The sequence below is a fragment of the Coregonus lavaretus genome, assembly GCF_964263955.1.
Source record: "Coregonus lavaretus genome assembly, chromosome: 33".
Lineage (NCBI taxonomy): Eukaryota > Metazoa > Chordata > Actinopteri > Salmoniformes > Salmonidae > Coregonus > Coregonus lavaretus.
The window spans coordinates 35,426,056-35,447,215 of NC_140020.1; the positions used below are offsets into that span (position 1 = coordinate 35,426,056).

At 43.3% G+C, this 21,160-nt stretch overlaps 1 protein-coding gene across 1 annotated transcript in view; it reads right to left on the minus strand.

Moving 5' to 3' along the window:
• adgb (androglobin) overlaps positions 1–21,160 on the minus strand; it is a gene marked incomplete at both ends in the record, with an annotated part of 103,495 nt that overhangs the window by 51,719 nt on the left and 30,616 nt on the right. Inside the window, 6 exons of the mRNA XM_084151415.1 lie at positions 4,100–4,250; positions 6,763–6,847; positions 7,131–7,305; positions 7,780–7,874; positions 16,232–16,330; positions 16,662–16,843. Of these exons, the coding sequence (XP_084007541.1) occupies positions 4,100–4,250; positions 6,763–6,847; positions 7,131–7,305; positions 7,780–7,874; positions 16,232–16,330; positions 16,662–16,843 (787 nt within the window). The remainder of the gene's footprint in view (positions 1–4,099; positions 4,251–6,762; positions 6,848–7,130; positions 7,306–7,779; positions 7,875–16,231; positions 16,331–16,661; positions 16,844–21,160) is intronic.

Below are 21,160 nucleotides of genomic sequence, written 5' to 3' on the forward strand. Positions count from 1 at the left end.
GCGCACCATTGGCTTGGTGCGGGGAGCAGGAACGGGCCGGGCCGGGCTGGCGACGCGCACCATTGGCTTGGTGCGAGGGGCAGGAACAGGCCGGGCCGGGCTGGCGACGCGCATCACAGGCTTGGTGCGAGGGACAGGAACAGGCCGGACCGCACTGGGAACACACACCACTGGCCTTGTGCGGGGATCAGGAACGGGCCGGACCGGACTGGTAACACACCTCAGTACCTCTCGCCGTGCCTCTACACTTTCCTTCCCTCTAATGACCAATGGCCCCCGTAACCTGGTGGCCTTCTCTCCTCGTCCACAAACTCGCCCTTTATCTGACTCCAGCAGCCCCGTCGTCCATGCCATGTGCCCCCCCCAAAAAAAATGTATTGGGGGTGCCTCTCGCCTGTCCGACGACGGCCCGGTTGGCGCCGCTTCTCCTCTCCTGCCTGGGTCTCCCCCTTCATCGCCCTCCGGTAACGGACGGCCTCCTCCTCTGTGATCTGCCCCCAACCGAGGAGGACATCCACTAACGTTACCTCCGGTGATTGCTCCTGGGCACGCTGCTTGGTCCTGTATTGGTGGGATCTTCTGTCACGATCGTCATAATGATTGGACCAAGGCGCAGCGTGATATGCGTACATCTTTTTAATAGTGTACTGGCAACACGATACAAAATACAAAACAACAAAACGAAACGTGAAGTCCTCGGTTAACAACACAAACCAACACGGAACAAGATCCCACAAAACACAAGTGCACCACAGGCTGCCTAAGTATGGTTCCCAATCAGAGACAACAAGCAACAGCTGATTCTCGTTGCCTCTGATTGAGAACCACCCCGGCCAACCTAGAAAACACATGAACTAGAAACTGAACATAGAACACAAAACATAGACCCTACACACCCTGGCTCAACATATAAGAGTCCCCAGAGCCAGGGCGTGACAACTACGGATTGCAACTGCACATGGGGACAAAGATGTCCTCTGGTCTGATAAAACAAAAATATAACTGTTTGGCCATAATGACCATCATTATGTTTGGAGGAAAAAGGGGGTTGCTTGCAAGCTGAAGAACACCATCCCAACCGTAAAGCACGGGGGTGGCAGCATCATGCTGTGGGGATGCTTTGCTGCAGGAGGGATGGTGCACTTCACAAAATAGATGGCATCACGAGAAAGGAAAATTATGTGGATATATTGAAGCAACATCTCAAGACATCAGTCAGGAAGTTAAAGCTTGGTCGCAAATGGGTCTTCCAAATGGACAATGACCCCAAGCATACTTCAAAAGTTGTGGCAAAATGGCTTAAGGACAACAAAGTCAAGGTATTGGAGTGGCTTTCACACAGCCCTGACCTCAATCCTATAGAAAATGTGTGGGCAGAACTGAAAAAGCATGTGCGAGCAAGAAGGCCTACAAACCTGACTCAGTTACACCAGCTCTGTCAGGAGGAATGGGCCAGAATTCACCCAACTTATTGTGGGAAGCTTGTGGAAGGCTACCCGAAACGTTTGACCCAAGTTAAACAATTTAAAGGCAATGCTACTAAATACTAATTGCGTGTATGTAAACTTCTGACCCACTGGGAATGTGATGAAAGAAATAAAAGCTTAAATAAATAAAATACTATTATTCTGACATTTCACATTCTTAAAATAAAGTGGTGATCCTAACTGACCTAAGACAGGGCATTTTTACTAGGATTAAATGTCAGGAATTGTGAAAAACTGAGTTTAAATGTATTTGGCTAAGGTGTATGTAAACTTCTGACTTCAACTGTAGACAGGTGTGTCCAATCAATTGAATTAACCACAGGTGGACTCCAATCAAGTTGTAGATACATCTCAAGGATGATCAACGGAAACAGGATGCACCTGAGCTCAATTTCGAGTTTCATAGAAAAGGGTCTGAATACTTATTTAAATAAGGTATTGCTGTTTTTATTTTTGTATCAATTTGCAAAAATGTATAAAAATCTGTTTTCGCTTTGTCATTATGGGGTATTGTGTGTAGATTGCTGAGGATGATTTTTTTAAATCCATTTTTTTTAAAGGGCTGTAACGTAACAAAATGTGGAAAAAGTTAAGGGATCTGAATACTTTCCGAAGGCACTGTATGTCATCTCGCTGAGTTTACCTTTAAACCTAACCTAACCTATGACCTGACCCATCACCTTATGCATTACTGGCCCACGGTGGCAAAAACTGACATCCCAAAAAATACACAAACTATAAAACACATAAATGGCTCCCAGCCTCCCATGCATATGCTACTTCCTGCCCCTAACACTAAAATTTAAACTGAAACTAAATATAAAACTAAATATAAACTTTTTTCTTTACTGAATAAAAACGAGTAAATCAGAAAACATGTTAACTAATAGAAATAAAAATGAATATAAAATAAGAAAATTATATTAACCTTGGTTCAGTGAACAGACACAACTTCAGTATGTTATTTCCCTCTGGCAGTAGGCCTACAGTTGGTAGGGCACAGTTCTCCCCAAATAATGTAAGAGTGGCACTGCGCCACCTTGTGCACTGGCTGCGTCACTATGTAATAAATACAATAATGTTTTCATTTAAAGCCAGGGTTTTTTTTAAAGCCCCCACCGTACTCAGCAGCACCACCTTGTTAAAAAATCAAGGGGAGAACCCTGCATGGGTCCTGTCTTTCAATCCCATCCTTCATGGGGACGACTCCAATTCAATCATGAAGTGACTTGGCATTAATTTTCAGCAGCAAGTGTCAGCCAGAGTTGGTCTGTCATCTTAAGACACACTTTTTAACCTTTAAGCTACTTCCTACTGTAAGTGTCTGCAATGAAAGACTTATTGAAAACTCAAGAGAACTCTAGCTGCACTGTGTGAAATGTAGAAGTTAATTGTAGTAGTTTATTCATTATTTGCTCGTAGTTCAATAGGGTCAGTTACATGGACGAAACTGCAGCATTATGGGGCCTGTTGCAATCTGGGATCTCTAGTCATGTAGTATTGATGATGCTGTGTCACTGTAGTGGGCTTAGGTGGTGAACCACATTCTTAGCATTCCTGAGGTAAAAACAGCTCTTTGATAGGAGAGTCTACTTCAGCTCTCCTCTAAATTGGCCGAGTGGGCCCAGTAGTCCAGAGCATTAGGGAGATCATGTTATTAGGGAGATCACGTTATTGTCACCTTTGGGAGACACAAATGTTCACTTCACTCTGCTGGGCTAAGGTTGGGCTGGGTGGTTTATTATAGAAAAACACCCTTTATACTTCACATTACATATGGCCCTGAGCACACAGGAACACAAACACACGCATGCACACACACACCAAATGACCCTGCTGAAACAGTGCTAACCCCTCTATAACTGGCTATCGTTACGCAAGAGCGCAATTTTTATTAATGCATTTTTTCTGTGTTGGTAGCAGGCAGCAGATAGGAGTGAAGTGTAATGAACCCCCTAGGAGACATGGACACCGATGGCTAACCATCTAATTGAGCTGCTTTTTTATCGCCAGAGCATACGACCTCTCCCTTTATGTGATGACGAGCCACTCTTTGACTTTCTCTCTCTCTCTCTATCTCTCTCCATCCATCCATCTCTTTTTTCTGTCTTTAGTACAGATCTCCCCCTGGTCACCGGTCGCCTGGGAGACAGCAGAAGTGACATTGGGACGGGGGCGCGTGAGTATCGTGTTGTCACTATGACTGAAGTTGCCCTAATGAACCCTAAACAGACTAGCAGAATGAGAGAGAGGGAGGGGGAGAGAGAGAGAGAGAGAGAGAGAGAGAGAGAGAGAGAGAGAGAGAGAGAGAGAGAGAGAGAGAGAGAGAGAGAGAGAGAGAGAGAGAGAGAGAGAGAGAGAGAGAGAGAGAGAGAGAGAGAGAGAGAGAGAGAGAGAGAGAGAGACTAGAGCAGAGAGAGATCTATGACCCACTGTAAGCCTAATGCTTTTGGTCAGTGTATGAGTTTATGTTTACTAACAGTGAGAGATCTAGCAGGAAGTCTAGTACTGTACACATCTCTGAGGGGGTTTGGGGGACACTATTCTCTTTTCTAGACCCCCTCTCACTGACCAGGTCAGGTGTGGCTCAGTGGCTGTGGTGTCCATTCTACCTCAGCTGTGTCCACTTCGTACAGTGAGTTGATGCTGTGTTGTGCAGTGCTGTGCTCCGGGGCCCCTTGGCTCTCACTCTCCTCTGTCTCAGCGAAGGACATCAGCGTGGAGCTGCACGCATGCTTCCTGTGACTGCTCTGCTGGGCCTCCCTTGGAACACATGTCATACACATCATATCGCATACAAACATCATATACACACACATCATTCACATCAAATCACATATGTGAACATCACACACATATCACATACATGAATCACACACACAGACAGACACAGGTCATATCAAATACACGCATCGTAGGCCTATACACACATCATACACATCACGCACCATGGGCAGTATGACATACAGTTATTCACACTAATATATTATGTCAAAACATACAATGACAGACTACACTATATGGTACAGTAACCACAGTGATAGGTCAATGAACACTGTTACACACCAACGCAACATATTGCATACAGACTTAGAATCTTAATTTGATCACCCTGTTGCAGAATTATTTTAAAACGTTTAGTGTATTTGAGTTTTAAAAAGGCTTCTAAAGTTTGTAATTTTCACTTTGAAATTACAGACTTGATTTTCCCTTATGAAAAATGTATCAACCCCTACAAAAATGTTCATTCATTATAATCCAAATAATAATTCACTTTTCCTGTTGCTACAGAATAATTTTCCTGCTGTAGGAAACTGGCTAGAATTAAGATCATACATCTGTAATATTCATGGGGGAACAATGAAAGAGTTAGGGGAGAGAGCATCGAAACATTCAGCATAGATTAGGTCTAGTTCACCTAGTGGACATACAGTACATGCTCTCCTACAGTGCCTTCAGAAAGTATTCACACCCCTTGACTTTTTCAAAATTGTGTTGTGTTACAAAGTAGAATTCAAAAATATTTAATTGTCATTTTTAGTCATTGATCTACACAAAATATTATAATTTAAAAGTGGAAGAAAAATTCTAACATTTGTAAAAAATCAAATCAAATAAAAAATAAAACTAATATATCTTGATTAGATAAGTATTCAACCCCCTGAGTCAATACGTTAGAATCACTTTTGCCAGCAATTACAACTGTGAGTCTTTCTGGGTAAGTCTGTAAGAGCTTTGCATACCTGGATTGTACAATATTTGCAGATGATTCTTTAAAAAATTCTTCGAGCTCTGTCAAGTTGGTTGTTGATCTTTGCTAGACAGTCATTTTTAAGTCTTGCCACAGATTTTCAAGTCAGTTTAAGTCAAAACTGTAACTAGGCCACTCAGGAACATTCAATGTCATCTTGGTAAGCAACTCCAATGTATATATTTGTATTTTAGGTTATTGTCCTGCTGAAAGGTGAATTTGTCTCCCAGTGTCTGTTGGAAAGCAGATTTTGCAGATTTTGCCTGTTCTTAGCTCTATTCCATTTATTTTTGTCATAAAAACTCCCTTGCCGATGACAAGCATACCCATAACATGATGCAGCCACCACCATGCTTGAAAATATGAAGAGTGGAACTCAGTGATGTGTTGTGTGGGATATGCCCCAAACATAACTATTTCTATTCAGGACATAAAGTTAATTTCTTTGCCACACCTTTTCCAGTTTTAATTTAATGCCTTATTGCAAACAGGATGCATGTTTTGGAATATTTGTATTCTGTACAGGATTCCTTCTTTTCACTCTGTCAATTGAATTAGTCTTGTGGAGTATCTACAATGTTGTTGATCCATCCACATTTTTCTCCTATCACAGCCATTCAACTCTGTAACTGTTTTATAGTCACCATTGGCTGGTGAAATCACTGAGCGGTTTCCTACCTCTCCAGCAACTGAGTTAGGAAGGACGCCTCTATCTTTGTAGTGACTGGGTGTATTGTTACACCATCCAAAGTGCAATTCATAACTTCACCATGCTCAAAGGGATATTCAATGTCTCCTTTTTTAATTTATGCTCTACCTATAGGTGCCCTTCTTTATGAGGCATTGGAAAACCTCCCTGATCTTTATGGTTAAATCTGTGTTTAAAATTCACTGCTCAACTGAGGGATCTTACAAGTAATATTATGTGTGGGGTACAGAGATGAGGTTAGATAGTGTTTAACATGATTTTTGAATGACTATTATTGCACACATGCAACTTCATATGTGACTTATTAAGCACATTTTTACTCCTGAACTTATTTAGGCATGCCATAACAAACAAGTTGAATACTTATTGACTCAAGACATTTCAGCTTCTCATTTATTATTAATTTGTAAAAATGTCTAAAAAATAATTCCACTTTGACATTTTGGGGTATTGTGTGTAGGCCAGCGACACACAATCTCAATTTAATCAATTTAAAATTCAAGCTGTAACACAACAAAATGTGGAAAAAGTCAAGGGGTGTGAATACTTTCTAAAGGCAATGTATCTGAGACATACAGATAACTATGTCCAGTAGCTGTCTGCATCTGAGGCATTAACTAGACTACTTAGGCCCACATTGCTAAAGAGCCTAACCAAGATGTTCTGACTCTACGGGGTATACTGCACGCACACACACACACACACACACACACACACTGGGCAGAGGAGTCTGGTCTGGTTAGACTCCACTGACTGCCTCAATTTGTCCATTCAGAATAAATCCACTGTGTGTTGTAGCTGTGTATGGTACATACATCTCAGAAAGCATGGTCAACAGCCTGTAGTTGAGGAAGGGGCTGGAGATCTCGATGAACTGCTCTGGTTTCACCACCAGTGGCTCTATGCAGAGAACAACACGTGTTATGATTTATAGTTTTCTAAGATGTAAATTGTTTTCGTCACAGTGTACTGATGTCAAAGCACCCCCACAACCTCTTAACTAAATCTCCTTCTTCCCTCTCACCATCCTTTCCTCCTCTCCCTCCATTTCCACCCTCCCTCTCCCCTCAGCCCTCTCTCACCCCCTCACCCCACCCCACTGTTGCGCAACACTTCCTCCCCTGCTTCACCCCTTACCCTCCATCCTAACCAACTTTCACCCCTCCCTCTCTCTTTCTCTCACCCCGGGGCTCGTCTGTAATTGTGGTCTCCTTGCGGGGTCGGATGAGTTTCCAGCGGGGCACAGGGGGTGGTTTGAGGGGCGGCACCAGAGGGCAGGCGCGGGTACGGGTCACCAGGACCGGGTGGCTGTAGAGCCGAGACAGACCGTAGTGCCGCAGCCGCTCCGACGAATCCGCCTGGAACACCACAGGAGATAGAAAGACTGTAGCTTCTAAGCACTGATACAGGGTCAGATCTTCTTCATGGTCCTAATGGCTAACGTTAGGATTGAGTATGGGTCTGTGGTTTAGGGGGAAGTTCTACAGTATATAGAGTTAAGAAACCAGGGATGAATCCTGGAATTATAATGGTGTATAAATTATGGAAGACGTGTGGCAAGGGTAACGATCCATATAGGGCAGAACATGCCCCAGAACAGAAGCCTTCGTTGGCACGTTTAATCTCCACCGCCCCCCCCCCGCTGGTTCTGAGGCCTGGGTACATTCGTATAGGCTATTACGGGTTGTAAGTTACATGGAAAGTGATCAGTTTCAGTGCACATTTCTTAAATAAGGCCTCAGGCTAATTTACAACGAGAAATATACTTTTATCACCACAGCTGGATAGTTGGTAGTGCTTATGGTATTTATATGACGAATGTTGGACAGTACCATCTGTCCCAGTACAGAGGTCTTCTTCTCCAGGAGGTGTAGAGGCTGGTAGCTGGCACACACCACCATCTCTGGAGCAGGAGGGGGGTAAATACCTGACCAGGGCAGGAGACACATACACACACAGAGGGTTCAGGGGACATGCTTTTCATTTACAGGTCCAACAGAGGGGCATGACACCAACAATGGGAGGGGGGAAAGTGGGAGTGAGATATTTGAGTAGTACAGGGTAATAAATAAATAAAATCACTGGATCTGTGAGTGATATAGAAGCTGCATTCATAGAGAATTGAATGGAGAAGGAATGAGTCGTGCTGAATCTATGCAAGGTTAATAATACAACCAAATCTAAATAAAAATGCAAGGTAAATGTATCTATGATATCAATATAATGTTTTAGTGTGTGTGTGTGTGTGTGTGTGTGTGTGTGTGTGTGTCAGGCACAAAATATTTAGGGATTGGTGCCAAATTATGTATATCACTGCATGTTAATCTCCCACATGTTAATTGGGTGAGAGAGAGGGAATGGGAGAGAGAGGGAATGAGAGAGAGAAACAAAAAAAAGGGAGTTTGAAAAAGAGTGTGTGCGTGTGCGAGCGTGCATGGGAAAACAAGGGTGCGATCATAAATTCATTTTGGCTATCTACTCGGATTTCAGAGCACTCTCGTTTGAGTGTGCCAGAGCACAGAATAGCTGATGAATTTACAAACACGCAACACCCATTGAATATGACAGGTGTCAGTAAAGGTTGGCAAACAACTGAATTAAATTGTTGCTAGCAGCACAGTTACAGTCCCTAACGCTCCAGATAATATGAAAACAGCCTAACTAGCTCTTCTAGGTCGAGTAAAATGGTCAGTGAGGTGTTCTCTCATTTGTGTCTGGAAGTAGCTAGCTAGCTAGCCAACTTTAGCCAGTTAGCTTGGGCGCTTGACTGCCGTTGTGAGGTCAGAACGCTCGGATCGACCCTACTCCTCGGCCAGAGCGTCCAGTGTGTGCTCTGAACGCTCCGAGAGCGAAACGCTCAGAATTTACGAACGGACAATCTGACAACGCTCTGAATTTATGAATGGCCCAGAGCGCACTCTGACACACTGGAGGCAATTTACAAATGCACCCCAAGACAGACAGAGAAAGAGGGAGGGGGCATGAGCTAAAGAGAACCCATGCAGACAGAACAGTTCAAAACAAATCACCCAGCACAGCAGTGTTTTAAATACACAAAACATCACTCTCCTGAGCGAATGACTGCAAACCACCTTTCCTGCATCATGATGTCCAACATGTAGTACCTTCAAGCCAACATAAAATAGAAAACTCTATATATTAACTTCAGTTACCACAGAAGTCATAACCTCAACAAGTGCAGCATTATTAGGCGACTTCCTGCTAGCTGGGTTAGGAGATTTTTTTTTTACAGACCATGTGACCTGACCTTGAAAAAGATACGCCAATGCACCTCCAAGAGTTTTTCCTGGTCATGTCACATGCGGTCACAGGGATGGGGTGAGGGGTGAGTTTTAGGGGTGTTCTATAAATTATTTAGCAGTGTATGTTGATTATTTACCACCATACAGGGTATACAGTGGGGAAAAAAAGTATTTAGTCAGCCACCAATTGTGCAAGTTCACCCACTTAAAAAGATGAGAGAGGCCTGTAATTTTCATCATAGGTACACGTCAACTATGACAGACAAATTGAGAGAAAAAAATCCAGAAAATCACATTGTAGGATTTTTTATGAATTTATTTGCAAATTATGGTGGAAAATAAGTATTTGGTCACCTACAAACAAGCAAGATTTCTGGCTCTAATAATAATAATAATAATAATAATAATAATAATAATAATATGCCATTTAGCAGACGCTTTTATCCAAAGCGACTTACAGTCATGCGTGCATACATTTTTTTGTGTATGGGTGGTCCCGGGGATCGAACCCACTACCTTGGCGTTACAAGCGCCGTGCTCTACCAGCTGAGCTACAGAGGACCACGACAGAGAAAGAGGCTCTCACAGACCTGTAACTTCTTCTTTAAGAGGCTCCTCTGTCCTCCACTCGTTACCTGTATTAATGGCACCTGTTTGAACTTGTTATCAGTATAAAAGACACCTGTCCACAACCTCAAACAGTCACACTCCAAACTCCGCTATGGCCAAGACCAAAGAGCTGTCAAAGGACACCAGAAACAAAATTGTAGACCTGCACCAGGCTGGGAAGACTGAATCTGCAATAGGTAAGCAGCTTGGTTTGAAGAAATCAACTGTGGGAGCAATTAATAGGAAATGGAAGACATACAAGACCACTGATAATCTCCCTCGATCTGGGGCTCCACGCAAGATCTCACCCCGTGGGGTCAAAATGATCACAAGAACGGTGAGCAAAAATCTCAGAACCACACGGGGGGACCTAGTGAATGACCTGCAGAGAGCTGGGACCAAAGTAACAAAGCCTACCATCAGTAACACACTACGCCGCCAGGGACTCAAATCCTGCAGTGCTAGACGTGTCCCCCTGCTTAAGCCAGTACATGTCCAGGCCCGTCTGAAGTTTGCTAGAGTGCATTTGGATGATCCAGAAGAGGATTGGGAGAATGTCATATGGTCAGATGAAACCAAAATATAACTTTTTGGTAAAAACTCAACTCGTCGTGTTTGGAGGACAAAGAATGCTGAGTTGCATCCAAAGAACACCATACCTACTGTGAAGCATGGGGGTGGAAACATCATGGTTTGGGGCTGTTTTTCTGCAAAGGGACCAGGATGACTTATCCGTGTAAAGGAAATAATGAATGGGGCCATGTATCGTGAGATTTTGAGTGAAAACCTCCTTCCATCAGCAAGGGCATTGAAGATGAAACGTGGCTGGGTCTTTCAGCATGACAATGATCCCAAACACACCGCACGGGCAACGAAGGAGTGGCTTCGTAAGAAGCATTTCAAGGTCCTGGAGTGGCCTAGCCAGTCTCCAGATCTCAACCCCATAGAAAATCTTTGGAGGGAGTTGAAAGTCCGTGTTGCCCAGCGACAGCCCCAAAACATCACTGCTCTAGAGGAGATCTGCATGGAGGAATGGGCCAAAATACCAGCAACAGTGTGTGAAAACCTTGTGAAGACTTACACAAAACGTTTGACCTGTGTCATTGCCAACAAAGGGTATATAACAAAGTATTGAGAAACTTTTGTTATTGACCAAATACTCTTATTTTCCACCATAATTTGCAAATAAATTCATTAAAAATCCTATAATGTGATTTTCTGGATTTTTGTTTCTCATTTTGTCTGTCATAGTTGACTTGTACCTATGATGAAAATTACAGGCCCCTCTCATCTTTATAAGTGGGAGAACTTGCACAATTGGTGGCTGACTAAATACTTTTTTCCCCACTGTAATTACTAATGTGTGTTTTCAGAGAGAATATGGAGTGTTTCTGTATGATAAAATATTAATATTCACACTCCTTACTGTTTGAATTCCGTACAGACTTGCTCAGAGTAAGAGATTTTTTGTCTCCTGAGTGGCGCAGTGGTCTAAGGCACTGCATCGCAGTGCTAACTGTGCCACTAGAGATCCTGGTTCGAATCCAGGCTCTGTCGCAGCCGGCCGTGACCGGGAGACTCATGGGCGGCGCACAATTGGCCCAGCGTCGTCCAGGGTAGGGGAGGGAATGGCCGGCAGGGATGTAGCTCAGTTGATAGAGCATGGCGTTTGCAACGCCAGGGTTGTGGGTTCGTTTCCCACGGGGGCCAGTAAAATAAAAATATATATATATAAGCAGCACTATAAAAATATATATATATATGTATTCACTAACTGTAAGTCGCTCTGGATAAGAGCGTCTGCTAAATGACTAAAATGTAAATGTAAATGTAGATTTTGTTTAACAAGTAATACTTTTTTTCTCTCAAAAAGATAGGGGTCAAAATTATTGGCCCCCTTTTCCTATTTTCAATACCTTTCAATACCTCACCTTAGGAGGATAACAGCACTGAGCCTTTTTCTAAAAGGTTTTATGAGATTGGAAAACACATGTCCAGTAGCTGTCTGCGTCTTATAAAAATTTTATGTGTTTTTGACACAAAATTCAACTGTATCTGTACTAGTTGTTCAGGCTCTGGTTTTGTCCCATCTTGATTACTGTCTGGTAATATTGTCAAGTGCAGCAAAGAAAGACCTAGCAAAGCTGCAGCTGGTTCAAAACAGAGCAGCACGCCATGCCCTTAACTGCACATACAGAACAACATGCATGCTCCTCTTTCCTGGTTGAGGATTGACGAGCGATTAACTGCTTCTCCTAGTTTTTGAGAAATATTGCTGTGACGAAAATTCCAGATTGTCTGCATAATCAAATAACATTCAGCTCAGACACCCATACATACCCCACAAGACATACAGTGGGGGGAAAAAGTATTTAGTCAGCCACCAATTGTGCAAGTTCTCCCACTTAAAAAGATGAGAGAGGCCTGTAATTTTCATCATAGGTACACATCAACTATGACAGACAAAATGAGGAAAAAAAATCCAGAAAATCACATTGTAGGATTTTTTATGAATTTATTTGCAAATTATGGTGGAAAATAAGTATTTGGTCAATAACAAAAGTTTCTCAATACTTTGTTATATACACTTTGTTGGCAATGACACAGGTCAAACGTTTTCTGTAAGTCTTCACAAGGTTTTCACACACTGTTGCTGGTATTTTGGCCCATTCCTCCATGCAGATCTCCTCTAGAGCAGTGATGTTTTGGGGCTGTCGCTGGGCAACACGGACTTTCAACTCCCTCCAAAGATTTTCTATGGGGTTGAGATCTGGAGACTGGCTAGGCCACTCCAGGACCTTGAAATGGTTCTTACGAAGCCACTCCTTCGTTGCCCGGGCGGTGTGTTTGGGATCATTGTCATGCTGAAAGACCCAGCCACGTTTCATATTCAATGCCCTTGCTGATGGAAGGAGGTTTTCACTCAAAATCTCACGATACATGGCCCCATTCATTCTTTCCTTTACACGGATCAGTCGTCCTGGTCCTTTGCAGAAAAACAGCCCCAAAGCATGATGTTTCCACGCCCATGCTTCACACTAGGTATGGTGTTCTTTGGATGCAACTCAGCATTCTTTGTCCTCCAAACACGACGAGTTGAGTTTTTACCAAAACGTTCTATTTTGGTTTCATCTGACCATATGACATTCTCCCAATCCTCTTCTGGATCATCCAAATGCACTCTAGCAAACTTCAGACGGGCCTGGACATGTACTGGCTTAAGCAGGGGGACACGTCTGGCACTGCAGGATTTGAGTCCCTGGCGGCGTAGTGTGTTACTGATGGTAGGCTTTGTTACTTTGGTCCCAGCTCTCTGCAGGTCATTCACTAGGTCCCCCCGTGTGGTTCTGAGATTTTTGCTCACCGTTCTTGTGATCATTTTGACCCCACGGGGTGAGATCTTGCGTGGAGCCCAGATCAAGGGAGATTATCAGTGGTCTTGTATGTCTTCCATTTCCTAATAATTGCTCCCACAGTTGATTTCTTCAAACCAAGCTGCTTACCTATTGCAGATTCAGTCTTCCCAGCCTGGTGCAGGTCTACAATTTTGTTTCTGGTGTCCTTTGACAGCTCTTTGGTCTTGGCCATAGCAGTGTTTGGAGTGTGACTGTTTGAGGTTGTGGACAGGTGTCTTTTATACTGATAACAAGTTCAAACAGGTGCCATTAATACAGGTAACGAGTGGAGGACAGAGGAGCCTCTTAAAGAAGAAGTTACAGGTCTGTGAGAGCCAGAAATCTTGCTTGTTTGTAGGTGACCAAATACTTATTTTCCACCATAATTTGCAAATAAATTCATTAAAAATCCTACAATGTGATTTTCTGGAAAACAAATTCTCAATTTGTCTGTCATAGTTGACGTGTACCTATGATCAAAATTACAGGCCTCTCTCATCTTTTTAAGTGGGAGAACTTGCACAATTGGTGGCTGACTAAATACTTTTTTTCCCCCACTGTACCAGGGGTCTCTTTACTGTCCCCAAGTCCAAAACGAATTCACACCAACACACAGTTCTATACAGAGCCATGATCGCATGGAACTCCCTTCCATCTCCAATTACTCAAGCAAACAGCAAAATTACCTTTAAAAAACGGATTAAACAACAACTCATAGAACAGGGTACTGTGCGGGTACAAACACACATAAACACACGCACACACACTCTAACACACATTATTTTTTGTTGTTGTATTGTTTGTATAATTTTTTGTTGTTGTATTGTTTGTATATTGTTGTATTTAAAATGTGTTACTGTCCTTGTCTATCAGTGTATCAGTGTTTTGTTACTTGTCATGTTTTGTGTGGAGCCCAGGAAGATTAGCTGCTGCTTCTGCAAAAGCTAATGGGGATCCAAATAAACAAACAAATGAACACTGGGAGGGATCTTTCACCATTCCTCCATACAGAATCAATCCAGATCCTTGATATCCATCGGCTGAGCTTACGGACTCCCCAGATTTTCAATGGGGTTCAAGTCCGGAGACTGAGATGTTGATTTTGTGGTCAATTAATACATTCTTTGTGGAATTTGATGTGTGCTTGGGGTTATTGTCTTGCCGGAAGATCCACTTGCGGCCACGTTTCAGCCTCCTGGCAGAGGTAAACCAGGTTTTTGGCTAAAATGTCCTGGTACTGGGTAAAGTTCATAATGCCGTTGACCTTAACAAGGGCCCCAGGACCAGTGGAAGCAAAATAGACCCATAACATCAAATATCCACCACCATATTTTAAAGTAGGTATTACTGCTTCACATCCTTCTTTCGACGCCAAACCCACCACTGGTTCTATTTTCATTTTATCTGACCATAGAAACAGTTCCAATCCAAGTGCCAATGCCGTTAAGCAAACTCCAGGTGTTTACATTTGTTGGATTACATGAAAATAGAGCTCTTTGGCCAGGCACGCCAGTGGTGATGTGATAAGCAGAAAATAACAAAAAAATGTGGAGCATACAATATACAGTTGAAGTCGAAAGTTTACATACACTTAGGTTGGATTCATTAAAACTCGTTTTTCAACCACTCCACACATTTCTTGTTAACAAACTATAGTTTTGGCAAGTCGGTTAGGACATAATTTTTCCAACAATTGTTTACAGAGAGATTATTTCACTTACAATTTACTGTATCACAATTCCAGTGGGTCAGAAGTTTACATACACTAAGTTGACTGTGCCTTTAAACAGCTTGGAAAATTCCAGAAAATGATGTCATGGCTTTAGAAGCTTCTGATAGGCTAATTGCTCAGGAAGGAGACGCGTTCTGTCTCCTAGAGATGAACGTACTTTGGTGCGAAAAGTGCAAATCAATCCCAGAACAACAGCAAAGGACCCTGTGAAGATGCTGGAGGAAACAGGTACAAAGGTATCTATATCCACAGGAAAACGAGTCCTATATCGACATAACCTGAAAGCCGCTCAGCAAGGAAGAAGCCACTTCTCCAAAACCGCCATAAAAAAGCTAGACTACGGTTTGCAACTGCATATGGGGACAAAGATTGTCCTTTTTGGAGAAATGTCCTCTGGTCTGATGAAACAAAAATAGAACTGTTTGGCCATAATGTTATGTTTGGAGGAAAAAGGGGGCCGCTTGCAAGCCCGAAAAATACCATCCCAACCGTGAAGCACAGGGGTGGCAGCATCATGCTGTGGGGATGCTTTGCTGCAGGAGGGACTGGTGCACTTCACAAAATAGATGGCATCATGAGGAAGGAAAATGATGTGGATATATTGAAGCAACATCTCAAGACATCAGTCAGGAAGTTAAAGCTTGGTCGCAAATGGGTCTTCCAAATGGACAATGACCCCAAGCATACTTCCAAAGTTGTGGCAAAATGGCTTAAGGACAACAAAGTCAAGGTATTGGAGTGGCCATCACAAAGCCCTGACCTCAATCCTATAGAACATTTGTGGGAGAACTGAAAAAGCGTGTGTGAGCAAGGAGGCCTACAAACCTGACTCAGTTACACCAGCTCTGTCAGGAGGAATGGGCCAAAATTCACCCAACTTATTGTGGGAAGCTCGTGGAAGGCTACCCGAAATGTTTGACCCAAGTTAAACAATTTAAAGGCAATGCTACCAAATACTAATTGAGTGCATGTAAACTTCTGACACACTGGGAATGTGATGAAATAAATAAAAGCTGAAATAAATCATTCTCTCTAATATTATTCTGACATTTCACATTCTTAAAATAAAGTGGTGATCCTAACTGACCTAAGACAGGGACTTTTTAGTAGGATTAAATATCAGCAATTGTGAAAAACTAATTTTAAATGTATTTGGCTAAGGTGTATGTAAACCTCCAACTTCAACTGTAGCTCAGTATTTGTATTGTTATTATATACAGTATTTTTTGCTCATCTTTATCAAGGGTCCAATCATTTTGGACCTGACTATGTGTGTGTAACTTACTGTCTGTAGTGGGCTGATTGGTAGTGTTGGGCTGGACAGCATTTGGCTGAGATGACTTTCTGTCCTTATCCACATCTTTCCCTTTCTTCTTGGCTGAATCTGACACCAACATAACACTCATTAGGAAAACATAAATACAGGAGTGAGTAAGAAGACCGAAAAGGCAGTGGTATACGGTCCACCACAGCACCTACACTTTCTCCCACAGTCAGTTCAATCATCCGTTGATCAGTTGATTAACTCAAACACTCAATTAGATAAAACAGCCCCCACACACACACAAGTGATCCTAATCTAATCAATGATTTAATTGACTCTCTCAATTAGACAGCCTGTAAACAAAGCAGTTTAATCAGTGCGTGTGTAAATTGCTATCTGTGTCAGGTTCAGTGGGAAAGACAGACAGAGAGAGAGAGACAGAGAGCAGCACCTTTGCTTTTCTCCGGGGTTCTGGTTGCTGTGGGAGACTCGCTCTTGCACTCGTTGAGTCTGGAATCCCTCACTCCGGAGGTTTCCCTGGTCAGGGGCTTCTCCTCCGAGCTCTCCTCCACATACTGGAATTTGGGAATGGTGTCCTTCAGGAAGTCCCAAACCTTGCCCAGGTACCGGGACCTGAGAGATGGGACACATCACACTGTAAAACCATTTACCCTGTTGTTTATCAATGATCCCACATAATAATAATAATATGCCATTTAGCAGACGCTTTTATCCAAAGCGACTTACAGTCATGCGTGCATACATTTTTTTTGTGTATGGGTGGTCCCGGGGATCGAACCCACTACCTTGGCGTTACAAGCGCCGTGCTCTACCAGCTGAGCTACAGAGGACCACACATGACTGGATATGTAATGGTTACATAATAAAGCACTTACTAACATCTAACCAAGTGTTAGATTAATAGAATCAGTTGTGTTAGTGCTGGGCTAAAACAAAAGGTTGGTGACTTCAGGTCCGGTGCTCTAAATAAACCACTTTTTAACTATTTAAAATGTTATTTTTGTCTGGTATCTAATTTCAATCCTGTCGATTGGCCACCATGATACATAATACATCTAAAAACAGATGAGTGTTGTTATGAGTGGTGCTCCATGTTATTTAGCTCTGGACATGTTCCATATTAATTAATTTCAGGCTTTATTGAGAGATATCCTGCCGGTGATTCCAACACAAGCCTTTTTAATTAGGATAAATGAATGATTGGGTTGTCATTATGCTTATGATTGGGTTGTCATTAGAGCTGCCTGCTCTGGAGTCCCTGTGAAGATGTGGCTGGAGTTAAAATAGCTACTATAGCTGCTGGCAGTGTGTGTGTGTGTGTGTGTGTGTGTGTGTGTGTGTGTGTGTGTGTGTGTGTGTGTGTGTGTGTGTGTGTGTGTGTGTGTGTGTGTGTGTGTGTGTCAGTGGAGGCTCCTCAGGGGAGGACCATCCAACTCAGTGAATTTCAGAAAAATACAAAGAGTGAAACATTTAAAAAGAATCACCAAATAACTGATTAAAACACACTGTTTGCAATGAATGCCTACAGTAGCCTCAACAACACCCTCTAGGGTAGGACCATGGTGTAGCCGGAGAACAGCTATTTTCCGTCCTCCTCTGGGTACATTGACTTCAATGATGTGTCGGCATTGAGTAACTGTCTCTTTGCCCCCTCCCAGTTAGGGGGAGTGATGAGCTCTACAGCAGTCTCACACCTCAATCGCTGGTTGAAAACAGTTTTCTGCCCCTCCCAAAATATAGAATTTGTAGATAATTGGCTCTCTTTCTGGGACTCACCCACAAACAGGACCAAGCCTGGCCTGCTGAGGAGTGTAGGACTCCATCCTAGCTGGAGTGGTGCTCTCATCTTCTTATCTATCAACATAGACAGGGCTCTAACTCCTCTAGCTCCACAATGAGATAGGGTGCAGGCCAGGCAGCAGGCTGTTAGTCAGCCTGCCAGCTTAGTGGAGTCTGCCAATAGCACAGTCAGTGTAGTCAGCTCAGCTATCCCCATTGAGACCGTGTCTGTGCCTTGATCTAGGTTGGGCAAAACTAAACATAGCGGTGTTCGCCTTAGAACTCTCACTGGAATAAAGAACTCCTCCATTCCTGTCCTCACATCTCAAAGCAGTGCTACTTAATGTTAGATACCTCACTTCCAAGGCAGTCATAGTCAATAAACGACTCACTGATCATAATCTTGATGTGATTGGCCTGACTGAAACATGTCTCAAGCCTGATGAATTTACTGTGTTAAATGAGGCCTCTCCTCCTGGTTGCACTAGATTATATCCCCCGTGCATCCCGCAAAGGCGGAGGTGTTGCTAACATTTACGACAACAAATTTCAATTCACCCAAAAATAAATGACTGCGCTTCTAGTCATGAAATCAATGCAGCCTACTCAATCACTTTTTAGAGCTACTGTTTACAGGCCTCCTGGGCCATATACAGTGTTCCTCACTGAGTTCCCTGAATTCCTATCGGACCTTGTAGTCATGGCAGATAATATTCACATTTTTGGTGACTTCAATATTCACATGGAAAAGTCCACAGACCCACTCAAAAAGGCATTCGGAGCCATCATCGACTCATTGTGTTTTGTCCAACATGTCTCCGGACCTACTTATTGCCACAGTCATACCCTGGATCTAGTTTTGTCCCGTGGAATAAGTATTGTTGATCTAAATGTTTTTCCTCATAATCCTGGACTATCGGACCACCATCTTATTACGTTTGCAATCGCAACAAATAATCTGCTCAGACCCCAACCAATGATAATCAAAAGCTGTGCTATTAATTCTCAGACTACCCAATGATTCCTAGATGCCCTTCCAGACTCCCTCCACCCACCCAAGGACGTCGGAGTACAAAAATCGGTTAACTACCTAACTGAGGATCTAAATGTAACCTTGCGTAATACCCTAGATGCAGTCGCACCCCCAAAAACCAAAAACAATTGTCACAAGAAATTAGCTCCCTGGTATACAGAAAATACCAGAGCCCTGAAGCAAGCGTCCAGAAAATTGGAACGGAAATGGCGCTCCACCAAACTGAAAGTCTTCCGAATAGCTTGGAAAGACAGTACCGTGCAATATCGAAGAGCCCTCACTGCTGCTCGATCATCTTATTTTTCCAACCTTCCGACAAGACACTGAGACTGCACTTGTGAAGGCTCTGCATCTGTCCTCGTGCTCCTACACCTTACTGCTACTTTTGACACCATCGATCACCACATTCTTCTGGAGAGATTGGAAACCCTAATTAGTCTACACGGACAAGTTCTTGCCTGGTTTAGATCTTATCTGTCGGAAAGATATCAGTTCGTCTCTGTAGATGGTTTGTCCTCTGACAAATCAATTGTATGTTTCGGTGTTCCTCAAGGTTCCGTTTTAGGACCACTATTGTCTTTTTTATATATATTTTACCTCTTGGTGATGTCATTCAGAAACACAATGTCAACTTTCACTGCTATGCGGACGACACACAGCTGTACATTTCGATGAAACATGGTGAAGCCCCAAAATTGCCAACCCTGGAAGCCTGTGTTTCAGACATAAGGAAGTGTATGGCGGCAAATGTTTTACTTTTAAACTCGGACAAAACAGAGATGCTAGTTCTAGGTCACAAGAAACAAAGAGATCTGCTGTTTGATCTGACAATTCATCTTTATGGTTGTACAGTCGTCTCAAATAAAACTGTGAAGGACCTCGACGTTACTCTGGACCTTGATCTCTCTTTTGAAGAACATATCAAGAATATTCCAAGGACAGTTTTTTTCCATCTTCGTAACATTGCACAAATCTGAAACGTTTTGTCCAAAATGATACAGAAAAGCTAATCCATGCTTTTGTCACTTCTAGATTAGACTACTGCAATGCTCTACTCTCCGGCTACCCGGAAAAAGGATCAAATAAACTTCAGTTAGTGCTAAACACAGCTGCTAGAATCTTGACTAGAACCCCAAAATGTAATCATATTACTCCAGTTCTAGCCTCTCTACACTGGCTTCCTGTTAAGGCTAGGGGTGATTTCAAGGTTTTACTGCTAACCTTACCCATTACATGGGCTTGCTACTACCTATCTCTCTAATTTGGTCCTGCCGTACATACCTACACCTACGCTACCGTCACAAGACGCTGGCTTCCTTATTGTCCCTAGAATTTCTAAGCAAACAGCTGGAGGCAGGGCTTTCTCCTATAGAGCTCAATTTTTATGGAATGGTCTGCCTATCCATGTGAGTGACGCAGACTCGGTCTCAACCTTTAAGTCTTTACTGAAGACTTATCTCTTAAGTAGGTCCTATGAATGAGTGTAGTCTGGCCCAGGGGTGTGAAGGTGAACGGCAAGGCACTGGCCGACTACATTCTCTCCACTGGGATTCTCTGCCTCTGACCCTATTACGGGGGCTGAGGCACTGGCTTACTAGTTCTCTTCCATGCCGTCCCCAGGAGGGGTGCGTCACGTGAGTGGGTTGAGTCACTGATGTGATCTTCCTGTCCGGTTTTGCGCCCCCTCGTGCAGTGGAGGAGATCTTCGTGGCCTATACTCAGCCTTGTCTCAGGGTAGTAAGTTGGTGGTCTGTTGATATCCCTCTAGTGGTGTGGGGGCTGTGCTTTGACAAAGTGGGTGGGGTTATATCCTGGTTGGCCCTGTTTGGGGGTATCGTCGGACGAGGCCACATTGTCTCCCGACCCCCCGTCTCAGCCTCCAGTATCTATGATGCAATAGTCTATGTGCCGGGGGGCTAGGGTCAGTCTGTTATATCTGGTGTAATTATCCTGTCTTATCTGGTGTCCTGTATGAATTTAAGTATGCACCCTCTAATTCTCTCTCTCCCTCTCCTCCCGGAGGACCTGAGCCCTAGGACCATGCCTCAGGCCTACCTGGCCTAATGATTCCTGGCTGTCCCCGTCCACCTGGTCGTGCTGCTGCTCCAGTTTAAACT